The 15,140-nt window shown below is 39.0% G+C and overlaps 1 protein-coding gene and 1 long non-coding RNA gene across 4 annotated transcripts in view; one reads left to right on the top strand and one right to left on the bottom strand.

Annotated features, from left to right (window-relative positions):
* Window positions 1-625: 625 nt before the first annotated feature.
* LOC106628059 (uncharacterized) lies at window positions 626-14,189 on the bottom strand. 2 transcript variants are annotated; one of them, XR_001331283.2, is made up of 4 exons: window positions 13,658-14,189; window positions 10,012-10,620; window positions 9,816-9,906; window positions 626-774 (listed from the first exon to the last, which is right to left on the bottom strand). It is a non-coding gene; the product is annotated as an uncharacterized LOC106628059 (long non-coding RNA). The 2 variants fall into 2 exon arrangements; XR_015772937.1 differs by having other exon boundaries at window positions 9,816-10,620.
* A 241-nt stretch (window positions 14,190-14,430) lies between these two features.
* Window positions 14,431-15,140, top strand: part of PRKD1 (protein kinase D1) — a 116,670-nt gene continuing 115,960 nt past the window's right edge. For both annotated transcript variants that reach the window (XM_005520317.3, XM_088057772.1), the window contains exon 1: window positions 14,431-14,767. In XM_005520317.3, coding sequence (XP_005520374.1) covers window positions 14,579-14,767 — 189 coding nt within the window. In that variant the 5' untranslated portion in view covers window positions 14,431-14,578. The remainder of the gene's footprint in view (window positions 14,768-15,140) is intronic.

Below are 15,140 nucleotides of genomic sequence, written 5' to 3'. Positions count from 1 at the left end.
CTGCACTCTGCCTATTTCCTGTCTTGGTCATTGCACTGAGGTTATAACTTGGATCACAAGAGTTGTTTTGATTTGAGTAGGAGAGTGATTTCTAGTGAAGACAAATATGACTTTAATGCAACCTTATTTATTTATCAAGGGTACAAAAATGTTGCCTTTGTACTTAGGAGTTACAATCTTTGTCAGGGCTGCCATGCCCCAGTTAACAATCAGAACAGAAAGCTGCTTTCAAGCTTGGAATTCTGCAGCATTTCATTTTTTGCAATACATTTTGCCATCCCCCTCACATACATAGACATAAGATGCAATATAATCACTTAATTAATCACCTTCAGATACATTATTTAGAAAAAACATTGAGAGGTTTCCTCTAATTATAAGTACAATAAAAAATATAGGTATCACTTATACATCCACTGCAACTGCTTAAGTCCTCAGAAGCAGCCACTTCTACAAGAATGTGAAACTAATACTAGCTTTTTAAAAGTAGAGCTTCTTTAGATAAAAAATTGAGCTTGCATGTATCATAAAAAATTCTAGCTAATCAGTTTTTACTTTAATGTGTTACTGCATATACATGTTACATACAGGCTATGCAAAATAACAAAAGGACACCACTCAAATGTGAAAAGCACTGTTTTATTTTTGGATAATAAAGATGTTCAATGATGATGAAAGGATATGATTTTTCATTAGAACTAAGTAGCAGTATTAACCTCAGCCATCTTCCATATCTTTCATCATTTGACTTCACTTGGGAAAAATAATCTGTCCCTGAAAATATAGAAAAAAAAGGTGAGAAATAAAAGAACAAAAGACTTCAGGAAGTAGGCCAAAACAAACAATGTTCACTACCTAATAATATTGCAAGGTTTTGTCAGCCCGATTCAGTCCAGAGCCTTGAATCTATTCCCTGTGAACATATTACTGTTAAAAAAAGAGAGAATGGAGCTTTAACATGGCACTCTGTAGTCAGTTTATTTCACAAGTGTTGAAGGCTAGTTGAGAAAGTGGAAAATTTTTGAAGATCTTGTCACATGCTCTAAATATGTCAAACAGATCTAGAACTAAAGCTTTGAATGCGTAGTTAGGGATAACACTACACAACAATAACTTTTTTTATACACTCCTCTTGCAGCATGGTAGCAGTAAATGTACCCTGAATTCTTCTCCTTTGTTCGATTATCAACTGCAAAATATTTCTGAGGAACTAATTTCAATCACAATTTTATTCTTTTTCATATTACCATCAAAAAATTGCAAAATTCTCCTGTAATGCAAAGCTTCAATATGTCACTAGCATATAAAGCAGTAAGCCCCACAGAAGATGTACATGACAAAGACTAATGCAAAAGAGAAAAGGAGTATCTGAAGCCAAATTAATTTATGTAATATCCTGTGTACTTCAATGTAATTATACTGCCATGTAAATTTTCAGTAAATATTATGAAATTTTAAAATTCCTGAAAATTGAAAAAACCCCTTCCACCCAATAATAAAAAACCCAGAAATTACCTTGTTTGTGTAGTTTCAATAAACTGCAGTGGGATACTGTTCAGTGTTACTAGCAAACTAGGGATAAAAAAAACCCCAAATAACCACAACCCCCGCCAAAAGAGATGCAAAAGCCAAACCCTAAGAAACCCACAAATCATGATTGCCAGCATTTTGAATCCTTTTACTGAAAAACCACACAAACAGTTTTACTACCGTCTTTCCGCTGAAATACTGAGTTCAGTCCTTTGTCACCTGTTCTGTCAGCAGAGCATAATAAAGGTATTTTTCCCCTCCAAACAAAGTCCTTTAACTGAAATGTTCCAGGCTGCTACACACGTGTGGTGGAAATGGGCCTAGCCTAATCATTTTTCCTCCCTGTTCTGTGACAAATGCAGCAGAGAGTATCACTACCTCTAGAAGCTCTGCCCAGAGCTGTAAAGCAGCCCAGGGCTTCTTGTTTACATGTAGATGTCAAAAACAAGTTTCCTGCTCTCTAGATGTTTAAGCCAAAAAATTTAATCACAAACACATGCATGGAAGTGGTAGCCATCAGTCTTCGGAAATTAGGTCATTGAATTATAAAGGAAAAAGGGTTCTGAAGTGGACATTTACTGGAGTTTTCATCGTTATTTGAAAAACAGCAGCTAACTCTCTCTGAAACTGAGAATGTGACCAGACTAACAAGGCCACTTTGAAAACACTAATTTTTTTTTTAAAAAAAGCATGAATGAGCTGGCAGAAATTCCCCAAACAATGATAGCAGAATACGGGCCTGGAGAATGTGTTTATTCAATGTGCCTATATAGACAATGGAGAGAGACAAGAAGCCCCAGATGCTTAGTTAGCTCATAAAACAGAGTGACTCTCTCACCACTGACTATATAAAACATCTAAAATAATTAACTTATAGGAACCTTTACTAAGTGCATTGAAAAACATGGTATTCATCTGAACTAATGGACAAACCTATCTCTAATTTGATGAGTTCAAAAAGTTAAAGAGGAAGGACGTAAAGTTGTTCAGTAGTTGTGTGGGCCAGATACAGGATTTTGGATAACTTTTCAATAGCACTGAAACAGAGAAGGAGCACTGAAGCAAAAAATCAGATATAAACTAACTTAATGTGGATGGCCTTAGATATCTGGGATCTTATTAATTCAATTGTGTCTGAAATCACTGTCAAACTTCTCCAGAACAGAGATGCTTTTAAGAGGGAGTAAAGAGAAATAATACTTTTCTTGATATTACAACGACTAAAATTTTATATATGAGCAAAATATGAGGACAAATATTTTCAGTCCTGAAAGATTTTAATGGATTTTTTTTTTTGGAAAAATGAAGCAGAATGAAGAAAAGAGGCATTTGAAGGGTGTGGTGAGCTGACCCTAGCTAGACACCAGATGCCCACACAGCTTCTCTATCACTTCCCTCCTCAGCTGCACAAAGAGAGAATATAAGGGAAGGCTTGTGGGCCAAGATAAGGACAGTGAGAGTCAGTTACTATGACAGGCAAAATAGGCTTGGGAAAATTAGTGTCTACTGTGGACACATCCATCTGTTTCAGTGTGGTGTGATCATCTCCATGATCAACAGGTGGATTCCTACTCACTGTGGACCCCCATGGGCTGCAGAGGCACAGCCTGACTCACCATGGCCTTCACCATGGACTGCAGGGGAGTCTCTGCTTTGGGGTACCTTCTCCTTCTCCTTCACTCATCTGGGTGTCTGCAGAGTTGTTCCTTTCACATGGCCTCACTTCTCTCTTCTGACTTCTGTTGGTGGTGTGCAGGTTTTGCCCCCCATTCCTAACTATATTTTCACAGAGGTGCCTCCACTGTCACTGCTGGGCTTGGCTTTGGCCAGCAGTGGGTCTTTCCTGGAGATGGCTGGCATTCCTCCAGGAGCTTCTGACAGAAGCAACACCTGTAGACCCCTCACTACCAAATACAGATACACAAACACAAATACCAAATACACAAACCCAATACAGGCATGAGGATACAATCACCACTGAGGATCCTGGCCATGCATTTATTCTCTGAGAATAAGCCTATCTGCCTTAATCACCACATCACCATGGATTTTGCTGTGAAACAGATGTTGGCTTAACAGTCTCTTCAGTACTGAGAAACACTCCTCTAACTTAGGGAAGTGATTGTGTTAAAAAGGCTTGGAGCAAATATAAGAGAAAATAATAGACTTAATTTTGAATTAACTGCTTGCAAACTAAAGTCAGTGAAACTACTTCTTACATTAAAGTGCAGTTAATTGTTTGTAGGTCATAGTACTCTGACATAAACCTAGAATCTGCAGGTTTTGCACATAAACTAACCTACTATTTTGCCTTCACCTCACTGTAACTAATTAAATCTTCAAATTTTCCAGGATAACTATATCCAGCTGCCATTGCATTAAGGCAATTCTTGCTGTGAGCCATGCTAACAAATTTTCCAGTGTCTATTATAGAGTCTCAAGTGTCACTGGCTGGAATGTGACATAGTTGAATATTTCTATTACAATAATTTTTCAGTCCACATGTTTCAATGCTGTTTTTTAAATTATGCTTCAGAACTGGGACAGATCACAAATTGTACCTTCTGTTTTGATCAGGGCATGGTCAAAAATAATTAAATATATCTCTGATATTTAGTTAAGAACTTCATGTAAAAGTTATATGAGTGAGTGTTGCAAAACAGATGACTGGTATTCTTTCATTTTAATTTCTTTTTATTTCTAACCATCATTTCCCCCAAGGCAGAACAATACCAGTATTATGGAGGTTTTTGATGCAAAGCAACCCATGTACTAACTTTTGATCAAAAAATATGGTGGTTCTTAATTCTATACTGTATATCTACAGTTTAATTCACTGGAAGTGAATCGGTGAATTTACAGAACAAACTGCCAGACAAATGCTACCCTGAGCAGGCTGTTCTTTGCAATACGTATATTTGAATTAGAAGAGTCAAGGCATCCAGTTGAAACAGAAAGAATGCTTAGAACTTTTGAAATCTTTAGCATTGAGAGTGTATAATGTACATAAATACCAGAATCTCATACGAGAAGAATCATGCTGGTATAAAAGCTACAGTTTTCCAGTGTAGAAAATTTACAAGATCTCAAAGAAGTAAAAAATTGTTTTTTTTTCCTTTGCAGTAAGATTTTTGTCTGTGGACAATGTATTTAAGCAGACCACAGTTAAGTCAAATCTATTCTTTAGCCAAGATCACCTAATGGTTCTTTTTAAACTACTTCTTAAACATCTGTTTATCATGAACAGACTTTAAAATTTGTTATCCATACTTCTTGCTTAAGTGTGATACCTAAGATAAACTCTAACTGGATGAATTCATTGTAAATTATATTACATGCACATATGACTATGATTGTTATTGATCGTCTGTGAGTATTTTTGTCATTAAAAATGCATAGTACTGTGGAAAAAGAACAGAATAGGTATGCATGTCAATGAAAATTTATTTAAAGTTTAAAATAAATTTAAGAAATATTTTTAAAATCCCTGTCTAATATTCATGTAGAGTTTTCAATGTAGTGAGACTTAAAAAGAAAATATAATTCTATAGACCCTAAAACTTTGAAACTACATTTTCAAAATGGTAATAAAACCCTGTCTCTCCTCTGCAAATAACAATCTGTTGGATAATGGTTGTGAACATCATATGATTCCTATCCCTCCAAACATTTGTTATTGTATTCCTGAAAGGAATAAGGGAAGTGGTCTCAGGCCTTTGCAATGAAACACTTCTGTGACAACAGCTGAACTTTATCCCAGGCAGAATAAACTTTTGACAAAGAGTTCTGGCGGAAAAGTTGAACATCTATCTTCATGAACAGTGTACAGGATAAATAATCCAAGTGATATCATTACAAGAAGCACTTTGTGAGTGTTAACTAGAGAATTCAGAGCTTAATCCAGTTTCTTACCATATATTCAACATAGATTTAATTTAATCTAGTGTTATAGATGAAAATTTAAATATGTCAGACTCAGGAAATATAAAATTGAGGTTCTCACAGCCATTGGCATTGTGCCCCTTTGCAGAGGCATTGAATTTTATTAGATCAATGCTGCAAGGATATGCTGCTGGCTACAGTGAAGTGACAGGTGCTGTGAAAAACATAACATTCAAGTTCCCAGCTTCCCTACACTTTTTATATCCTCTTGAATTAACATAAATATTTGTAATGCATATAATATATATAGCATTCCACACTGAATTATTTTGGCTTTTGGAAAAACAGATAATTTTTCACTGGAAAGCACCTCTGTAGTCTACCAACTACTGACTCAATTTAATGAGGTGCTATATACTAAATGTACTTCAAATCTTTATATTAATAGCTGATGTTTTCAGTTCCTGGTTTGTATGGGTTGCCTATTGCAAAATGCCTAAAAATACAGTATATTCTAAACTTTAATTGAAATCCATGAGGAGGGGGGATTTGGGTTGATTGAAATGAGAAAAAAATGTTTTCTGATAATTTGCTTCTTTCTTTTTCCTTCAAGGTCCCTACAGTTTCCAGCAGAGCTTTGTACCTGTATGCTTTATATTTGCTTACTTTGAGACACCATGCTGCTGGTGGAGGCTTCACATAATTTATAAACGTAACTGAATGTGTTTAAGTGTTGTGGTGAATACAAAGGGGGAATCTTATGATGAGAAACAGCTGCAAGGGTCTATAGTGCACAAAGATCAATCACCCTAATATTAAAGATGTGAGTCACTGAAAAACTATAATTAACTATTTCCTACACCACATCACCTGAGATCAGGTCAAAGTAATACAGACTGGCCATTTCGTGATCCCCTGACCCCAAATGTCATTGCTGCAATTAATATGGACCAGCCAAACAGGACCACCTAGAATCCTAATGAACCAAGCTTTAGACAAATGCCTGTACTTCGCTACATCTGGGAGGACTTTCACATCTCAGTGTCTTAAAGAAGGAAGATACAGAATTATGTAAAACTATTATTTAATCAAATTTCCCAAATCAGGTTTATTATAAAGCTCGGACTTGTAACACATGTATGCAGAGATTTATGAAGAGCTCTCTGCAATGCTGTGCGCTCAAGTCTGAATGGAAAACAGCAGCTGAAGTTTTGCCCCAACACACACGCGTACATGCACAGTCTCCTCCTCAGAGGAGGGCATTTTCTTTCTTTCTAGGCAGGAGGCAGGTGGGGGGCAAGTGGTTATTGAGTTAATTTGATACTGGTCATACCTAAATTCAATTCCCTGCTCTATTACAGAACAGTGGGGTCCATAATTTATGAGAAATTTTCTCAGCTGTAAAGCACAGAGCACTGGTATGAGATTTAAGCTTTAAATAAATTAATTTATATCTCAGCTGGCTAGCTGCAAAAGTGTAACTCTTACATGTATACTATGTTTAAATCAAGACTGCATACCTTTGTTTTCACAAAGTATCATTAGTGTTTACCCTTCATTCCACAGCACTCCATATGGAAACACCAGTCTCGCTCTGCTTTGTAAAGCTGCTGTAAAAATATGCTTCAGAAACAGAGGTGTATTCACGTGGCATAGGATAAACATATAGAACTCATGTTTGGAAGATATCCACATACAAATTTGTCCACTTTCTTTGTGAAACTCAAAGAGAAAGTATGAAAAATTGTGACTTATTTCTGTATTTGATTTCCACGTGCAGTTTTTTTTTTAAATATATTTTTTTTCCTAAAAAAATCCTTTATTCTGGATAATATAAACCATGATCAAAATCAGATTAATTATGTATTTTTTGATTTTTTTGTTTGTCTATCTATACTTCTAAGTTCACATTGTTATATTCTTTTGTATCCCCAAAAAACCTTATTCTAATCAAGTTACTTTTAAGACTCTCTTCACATGCTTCATCATGTCAAGATCCATTAAATTTAAGTATAATCAAACACAGTTAGAAATCTGTTTGAAATGTCTTTCTACTCTATCTTATGATTGCCTTGTTTATTTAACCCAGGGTGACAATGCTGCAGCATTGTGTAGAGGTTCATGTTGAGACGTTTGTCTATTATGGCAGAGAAAAGACACACTTTTTTCTCCCTGTGATTAAGCCTAAATTATGGTTTAAATAAAAGGGCCTTTTGTTACTTGAAGAAGTTCACCAAGTCTTTTTTACATTTGTTTTTTCTTATGTTGGAGTAAGATACAAGAACAGAGTTTTTGTTTTCTGAGTGTATTTAGTTCTATGAGGTTATCCTAAATAAACATGTGATGCAATTGGTGTAAGTGAACTTTCATTATTTACAAGACTTGTAAGGAACAACTTTTAGCATTCGTACAGTACGTAGTGTGTTTACCAGTCTTTCATGAGTTGAATATTAAAATGCAATGGAATATTTCTTAATTTGAATCCCAAACTGAAAAGCTACAATAACATGAAGTTAACACAGCAAGGCAGTGACTGTAAATGAAAGGAAAATATAGTTTTAGTTATGGTAAAAGAGTCTGCTCAACTGCTAGGGTCAAATTTTTAAATCTGAACATTTTCAAGTAAGAAACTATGATGTACAACTGTAGTACTTCTTGTAATAATTTTTTTTTTTTTCTGTGAATCTTCTCTGTTTCCATTTTTATCTTCCTCTCTTCTCCAGTTTCCCTGTGCTCTCTCGCACCATTCCATTCTTCATCCTCTCTCCTCCTATGTAAAACACTAGGTTCCCCCATAATGTTATTCTTAGCTCTGGCTTTTCAGTGTCATGCAGGGAAACCAAGGCAGCAGCAGTAACCCACATCAATAAATATTAAAAGATCAATGATAATTTAGGTAAGAAATCTATTGATTCTCTGTTTCTAAACACAGTCTCTCTTAACTCATTAAATCATCACAAGTGAGGAAACTTGCACTTAAGAACACAGAAGCAGTGCTTATCAATTATCTCATATCTTTGTCTCAAGAATCCTGCCTGTTTTACCTGGACCTGTGTATGGTCTTATTCTTCACGCAACAATCATTGTATAATTTAGGTTAACCACAATTTAGTTTATTCAAATTATATTGGGCAAAAAATTTTTTTATAAATATATAAATATAAAATAAAAATATTAAACCACATAAAAGTATGTTAAAACTAGTCATAGAGAGACCAATCAACCTTGCAAGCTCAGCTAGCATATTTTTAAATATCAGAGCAGAAATTCAGTAATAATTTCAGACATATCTAGCAGTTAGATAAATTTCTAGCTCAACTTTAAAACTGCTTGCAAACCTATGTTCTTTGTGTACTATCAAACATTGCTTAGCTCACAATAAAGACTCTGTTATCCTTACTTTCTCTTGGCCACTCTGCTTGTTCTCTTTGGCTCCATAAGCTTTGGACACAGCTGTTGATGGATAGTTAACAGACTCTTTCTTCAGGCTGTACCCACTCACAGAAATACTATGACAATGACACCTATTCCTACTGGTCAAAATCGTGCATCAACACCTGAATATCAAATATACATCAATATCAAAATATGCACACATCTGATTCTGCAGTGGCAGTATTTTCATTCCCAGGATCTGATGAAGGTCCTTTTTGTACTGATGAAGAACTTGAGTGATAATGACAAGGAGACCAGGACAATAGCCACAAAAATATTACTGTTGAGTAACGCTACAATACCCTCTTGATACGTAAAAGAACAAAGTTTGTAAATTGGTTATATTCTTATGTAATAATTAGAGAATTGTACTACAAGAAATTTGTTATAATAATAAAAAATAACTAAAATACTGTATAATTGATTTTCAAGAGCATACATCTTTTACTAATGGGATTATCAATCTAATTTCAAGAAAATACTCTGTTCAGAAACCACCCAAGAAGTACCATTAAGAAATTACTGAATTAAGCTTGAGCTGTGTCTTTAGGCACAGTAACTACCTCACTTCAGCATCCCCAGAATGGGAAGAGTGCCTCAGCAGCTTCAAGCAGCAATGTTCCAGGCATAGTGTGCTCCTAAGAACCAGAGAGCCAGTGAGGACAATTTGTACAAATATGCACAAACAATGCCAAGATACTCATGCTTATCTGAATGCATCAGTTATTCTATCATCAAGCCACAACAAACATCCTCAATACATACTTTGGGATAAACAGAGCCTGCCCTGTGACAGAATTTTTCAAGTATTGTGAGGTCAGTTTGGTGCACAGAGAATAAAGAAAACCAAAGAAACCTTTTCCCTCTCAAAGCAGCACTTCTTGCTCAAAAAAACCCAAAGTATGCAGATATTTGGCATAAAAATGCTTTATCCTGCAATATTTCAGATTCTATTTTATGTTATCTACCTTTTATGTCCATGATCAGTTTGGTTCAGGCTGACAAAACTGCTGACTATGGAAGTCTATCACTGGGCAGAGTTTAACTTCCATTTCCAAGCTATGAAAAGAGAAAAAATCAGAGATTTTTGTGATCCATTTATAAAAAATACTCCATTAAGTTGTATTAAATTTTTAAACTTGAATTTTAAATTATTAAGCTTACCGTTTTTAAATGTTCCCCACTGTTTTCAAATGTGTTTCCATTATCTACAACATTTAGTAGAAAGTCATGGAAGAGAAGACTCCTTTCCACTTAGAAATGATGAAGCATTTTCAACAATTGGAAACATTCTTTTTTAGAAAAACAACAGAACCAAAACAACAGACAAAAAATATGGGAGATTTACTGTATTCACAACAACCGTTTAGATCTTGAATTGCTATCATTTTCTCATGGACATAAGTAGCTTATCGGGAAATCCCTAACCAGTTGTACAGCTAACATCTGCTGCTTCTCTCCAACTAAATACCCAGGAGCTTATCTGTGAAACTATGCTGTCACTATTTCAGATATCAGCTCCATTTTACTTACCAGTTCAGCCCTAACACAATACCAATCCCAGATTCAGTGACATTTGCATTTCCAACCCTAGTATCTTTTTCCTTTCCATCACAGTCTACACATTTCTTCCCAAATTTCATTCCATTGTATTTAGCAGTCAGTTTTTCTCTCTTTCCCTTGGTTAATTAGTTTCCAATTTTTTTTTTTTTTTTTTGTTTCAGGAGAGAAATTACAGGAGCATGCAGTCCACTTTAAACACCATTTCAGCATCTGAAAACAGCAGAAAGAAAAAATGTTTTCACTTTTGCAGACGTGCCTTTAAAAAAGCGCATTTTGCTGCTTAGTAAGAATGCAAATAACACAGTCTGTATTTAACTGTAGAAACAGGATATGTTCATTTATTCTTAACATAAACAGATTTGGCTGCATACTCAAGGTTAAAATCAAAGTCTATATAAAGAATATGTAAACCACCTCTAGACATGAGAATCACTCTTCATAAAATTTGAGATTTCTGCTCTAGCCTAGAGGTGTATGAGTAGATTTGGAATGTGCAAGATGAAGGAATGCAAAAATGGGTATTGGCCTCAATCAGCCACAGCAAAGTGTCTTTGCCTAATTTAACATTTGATCTGTTGTTGAACACTGAAGAGATAAATTTTCATGGATGAAAAGTTGTTATCTTTAGTAGTGGCTTGAAAAGTAAACTCTTCCACAGGCTTCTGCTCTTGTGTTGAACTGCTTATGGAGTCCAGCAGAAGCACGTGTAAAATTGACCTAAGGCACAAAGGATTTATGCCAAATCACTTTCTTCCTAGACAGATGATGCTTTCCTTGTGAGAAAAGATACATTTCTTACAAGGGAGAAAGAAAAATTACTATCTTTACATCCTTGAATTCATGTGGTCTGTCTTTTCTGGATCCCATTAGGAACATAATAAACAGCTAAAGGCAGATATCTTTCACTCTGACCTTGGGAAACCAAAGACGTTATCACAGTACTGAGGCCAGAAAGCTTGTGAGTAAACACTGCCTAAAATTGCAAACATCAGAAAAAGTTACCTGTCATTTTCAGGGTTTATTTTTTTTAATGGCTACTTGTTTTCACAGTGAAAATTTGAACTTTCAGTCACGCTTTTTATCCAGTTTCCAGTGACTACTTCTTTTTACTCTTTATTTGGTTTTCTCTATTCTTTTCTCCTTCCCAAGATACGCTATACTATTGAGCATATTGACAAGCAATCTATTTTTCACAATATTGATCATAGAATGAGAAATGATATTCCACTATCTGCCTCACAAAACCAGCAGTAAACATCTCATTGTAATCACCTGTGTTCTACTCTCTGTAAACATACAAGAACTAAATTTTAGGTCAACAACTTTAACCTGGAAACTACCACCATCTAGGTCAAACAAACTTACAGAATATTCTCCATTGCTTAGGTATATTCTGCATTAATCTTTGCTGGCTGTTCAATTTTTTTAAAATTAAAACATATGTGCCATAAAATTGCTTCTGTTGAAAAGAAGAAAGATAAATGGACTGTTCAAAAAAGGACCAGTTACATCACAGATGGAGAAAAGCAGAAAGGAATAAAAACTTTATGCGGGGGATGTTACTCCTGATGAATAAAACAGAATACCATCTATGCAATGCAGAAAACTGAGAAGATCACTGGTTCAGAAACACATCGAAGTGGAGGCTCAACTATACAGTGCATGAGAACATACAAAGACCTCTATTCACCCTTCATAGTCTGGCAATGTAGAGCAATTAGAAGTAACATCACAGCAAGTGTACATTGAGGGCAGCTTGGAGATGCTTTCATAATGTGATGCTACAGTGACATCCTCTGCTGACTGCCCTCTTCCTGTACATAGCCAGATGCATAAACTGTGTAGCCGTGTGTGGCAAATGCATTTTCCCCCTGCAAGCTCGAGGTGGCAGTTCATGTACTGCTGAATTTATCTGTGCAGGTGCAGTAAAACCTAAGCTTCCCGTGGTTTTTCCACCTGAGCATGTACAGATTAGCAACCAGGCATGCACTCTGTATGAGGTCAGATACTGCTGTGAATGATTTTTTCCCTTCCCTGGCATCAGCACAACAATTCCCTGATCTGGAAGGATCATGAAATAGATGACATTTCAGTAAGCACAACAGGCCAGGTTGTACTCAGGATCACATCATGTGCTTCCACTGAATCCTTTCATAAATGGTATTTGTATACGACTGGCTGACACAGCACCGAAGAAATCCTGCCCTCATCTATTCTGATTACAAAGGTATATTCAACACAGCTGACCCACTAAACCAACTACTCAGCAACCTACAACTTCTAAAAAATACTGTAAGCTTTCTTTTTGAAAAAAAAAGTTGTATCTGTACAGAGGTTGTAGAGCTGCAGATAAGTCATGACATATGAGCTCTATCACTTGATTTCACATACATGAGAAAACCAAGGACATGTAATTCTCAATATTGTTACTGCTACCTCTGCTCTGCTTATCTGAGGAATTGCAGAAGAGCTGTATAATGAATGGGTGGTTTAGATTGCTCAAAGAATTGCCATCAAACACATCAGCAAAAGTAGGTTTGATATGAATTTGTAAAAGCACAACTTTAAGTCTGATGGCAAGGTTCACTATATTACTTACTATATGGATGAAATACACAAAAGAAAATTGGTTTAGAATTGAGCTTGTCTAGAAGACACAAATGTGTAAGGAAGACCGTCCTGTTGAGTGCTTTAGGTATTCTTTTTTATCCTTTAAGATACGAGGTATTGACCACGTCTGAGTGAAAGATTCGAATTAGCCATGCCTAAGGCTCCCACTGGGAGTTTAGGAAGTAAGGGGGTCCACTCTTAACCTCAGATTCAACAGTGAAGCAGGGCTGCAGGATCTTCTAGTATGTTTCTCCTGTGTTGACTCTTGTATAGAAAAGGTGGCTAGGCCATGGGGTCATGGGAAGCTTGCAGTACTTCCCAGGCTGGAAATACGCTGAGAAAAATAAAATGGGTCCTACTATGACAGGATCAAAATAAAACAACTGCACATATAAACTTTCATCAAAAAAATATCAATTTGCAATGAAACAAGTTGTAAATCAGATCAACTACTGAATTTTCAAGCGCATATGTAGTATTTTCAAACATACTACCTGTAGTAGGTCAAACAAACCTACAGCTAGCACATATAGCTAGCTTAAGAGTCTTTCTGTTGGTATTTAAAACATTTACAGCTCACATTTCCACTGCCTTTGCACATTTTCAAGAGGAGGTTTTTTAGACTGAATAGCCCTACCTGCTGCTTGTGAATGCTGCTTGTGCAAACGGGTGGGGCTTGCACCGATCCAAGAGCTGGGAAGAGTAACTCATCCTGGTTTTGGGTGGCAGGGAGTTCCTCCTTAACACAGACTGTACCTGAAACTAGAAGCTGGGTTAGAGAAAAGGTGGGTACAACCTGTCTCCTCCATCTTCCCCAAACCCGCGGGCACTGCTGGACCGGAGCGGCCGGGCAGAAGAGCCGGAGTCAGGCGGGAGCTCCCGCTACCCTGGCACTGCTTTCTGTCCTCGGGGGCAGCTGCGGCCCTGCCCGGCAGAGGCCACCGTGCTGCCTGCCAACAAGGGAAGTCCCCGACTCTCCTCGGGCTCTGCCGCCTCTGCCTCATGAGGTACGGCCCAACGGGGATCGCAGGGGAAGAGGTGGCCCTCAGCCCACTGCCTGGGCCAGGTGGGGAGGTCAGAGCCGGCTCAGCTAAGCCCCCCTGCCGTGGGGAACCACCCGCCGCCGCTGCGCTGGCTCCTGCCCGGGCCTCCTGGCAGGCCACGGCCGCCGTTCGGTGGCGGTGCGGCCCGGCCCGGCCCGGCCCGGCCCGGCTGGGCGCGGGCCCGTCCCGGCGGAGGGCGCGGCCCGGCCCGCCCCCGCGCCGCGCACGGCGCCAACAGCCCGAGCGGCGGCACCACCTCGGCGGCGCTGGGCTGGGCTCCCCCCGCGCGTCTTTCTCGCCGCCTTTTCCTGTCTGCATCCTCCCTGGTCCTCTCCCCCACCCCCCCCCCCCGCCATTTTCACCCGGGAGGAGCCCGGCGGGACTTTCCTGAAACTTCGCGGGGAAACTCGCCCGGCGCCTCCGGGGCGGCCGCAAACTTTTCGCGGCGGCGCCCGACTCTGCCCCTCCGTCCCTGACTTCTCGGCTCCGGCGGCGGCTCCGGCGGGAAGTTTCCGATGAGCGCCCCTCCGCTGATCCGGCCGCCCAGTCCGCTGCCGCCGCCGGGGGCTGCTGCCGGCGGCGGCGTCGCCTTCCACCTCCAGATCGGGCTGAGCCGGGAGCCGGTGCTGCTGCTTCAGGACTCCTCGGGGGACTTCAGCCTCGCCCACGTCCGGGAAATGGCTTGCTCCATCGTAGACCAGAAGGTAAGAAGAAGGCCCCAAAGCGAGCCCCCTCCCGCCATCCCGGACCCGCTGCCCTCGGGCGCTGTTGTTAGCTGTGAACTTTCCTTTCCCGGTGGCTCTGCTCCGGGGATAAATGAAACCCATCCCAACTTCACTGCCGCCGGCCCCACTTCCTTCCCCCCGGCGCCCCACTTGTGTCCCTGCCGCGCCCCCCACGACCCCGGTGCGGAGGAGGTTCTGTGCGGGATGCTCGCACGCGAGCGGGACTTTTGTTTCGCTGGCAGGAGATGTAGATGGCTGTGCGAGCTAAAAGCCGTTATTAAAAACAAACTCCGGCCCGATCTAGCCGCTGATTTTTAGTGCTGCGGAAGGGGGGGCGCGGGGGCCAGAAAGC

This window comes from Pseudopodoces humilis, chromosome 7 (assembly GCF_049639895.1).
Source record: "Pseudopodoces humilis isolate 2021_Gansu_Grassland_sample_001 chromosome 7, ASM4963989v1, whole genome shotgun sequence".
In the NCBI taxonomy this organism is placed as follows: Eukaryota; Metazoa; Chordata; class Aves; order Passeriformes; family Paridae; genus Pseudopodoces; species Pseudopodoces humilis.
The sequence above is the reverse complement of the archived record's forward strand: the minus strand, read 5'-3'. Positions and strand labels throughout refer to the sequence as shown.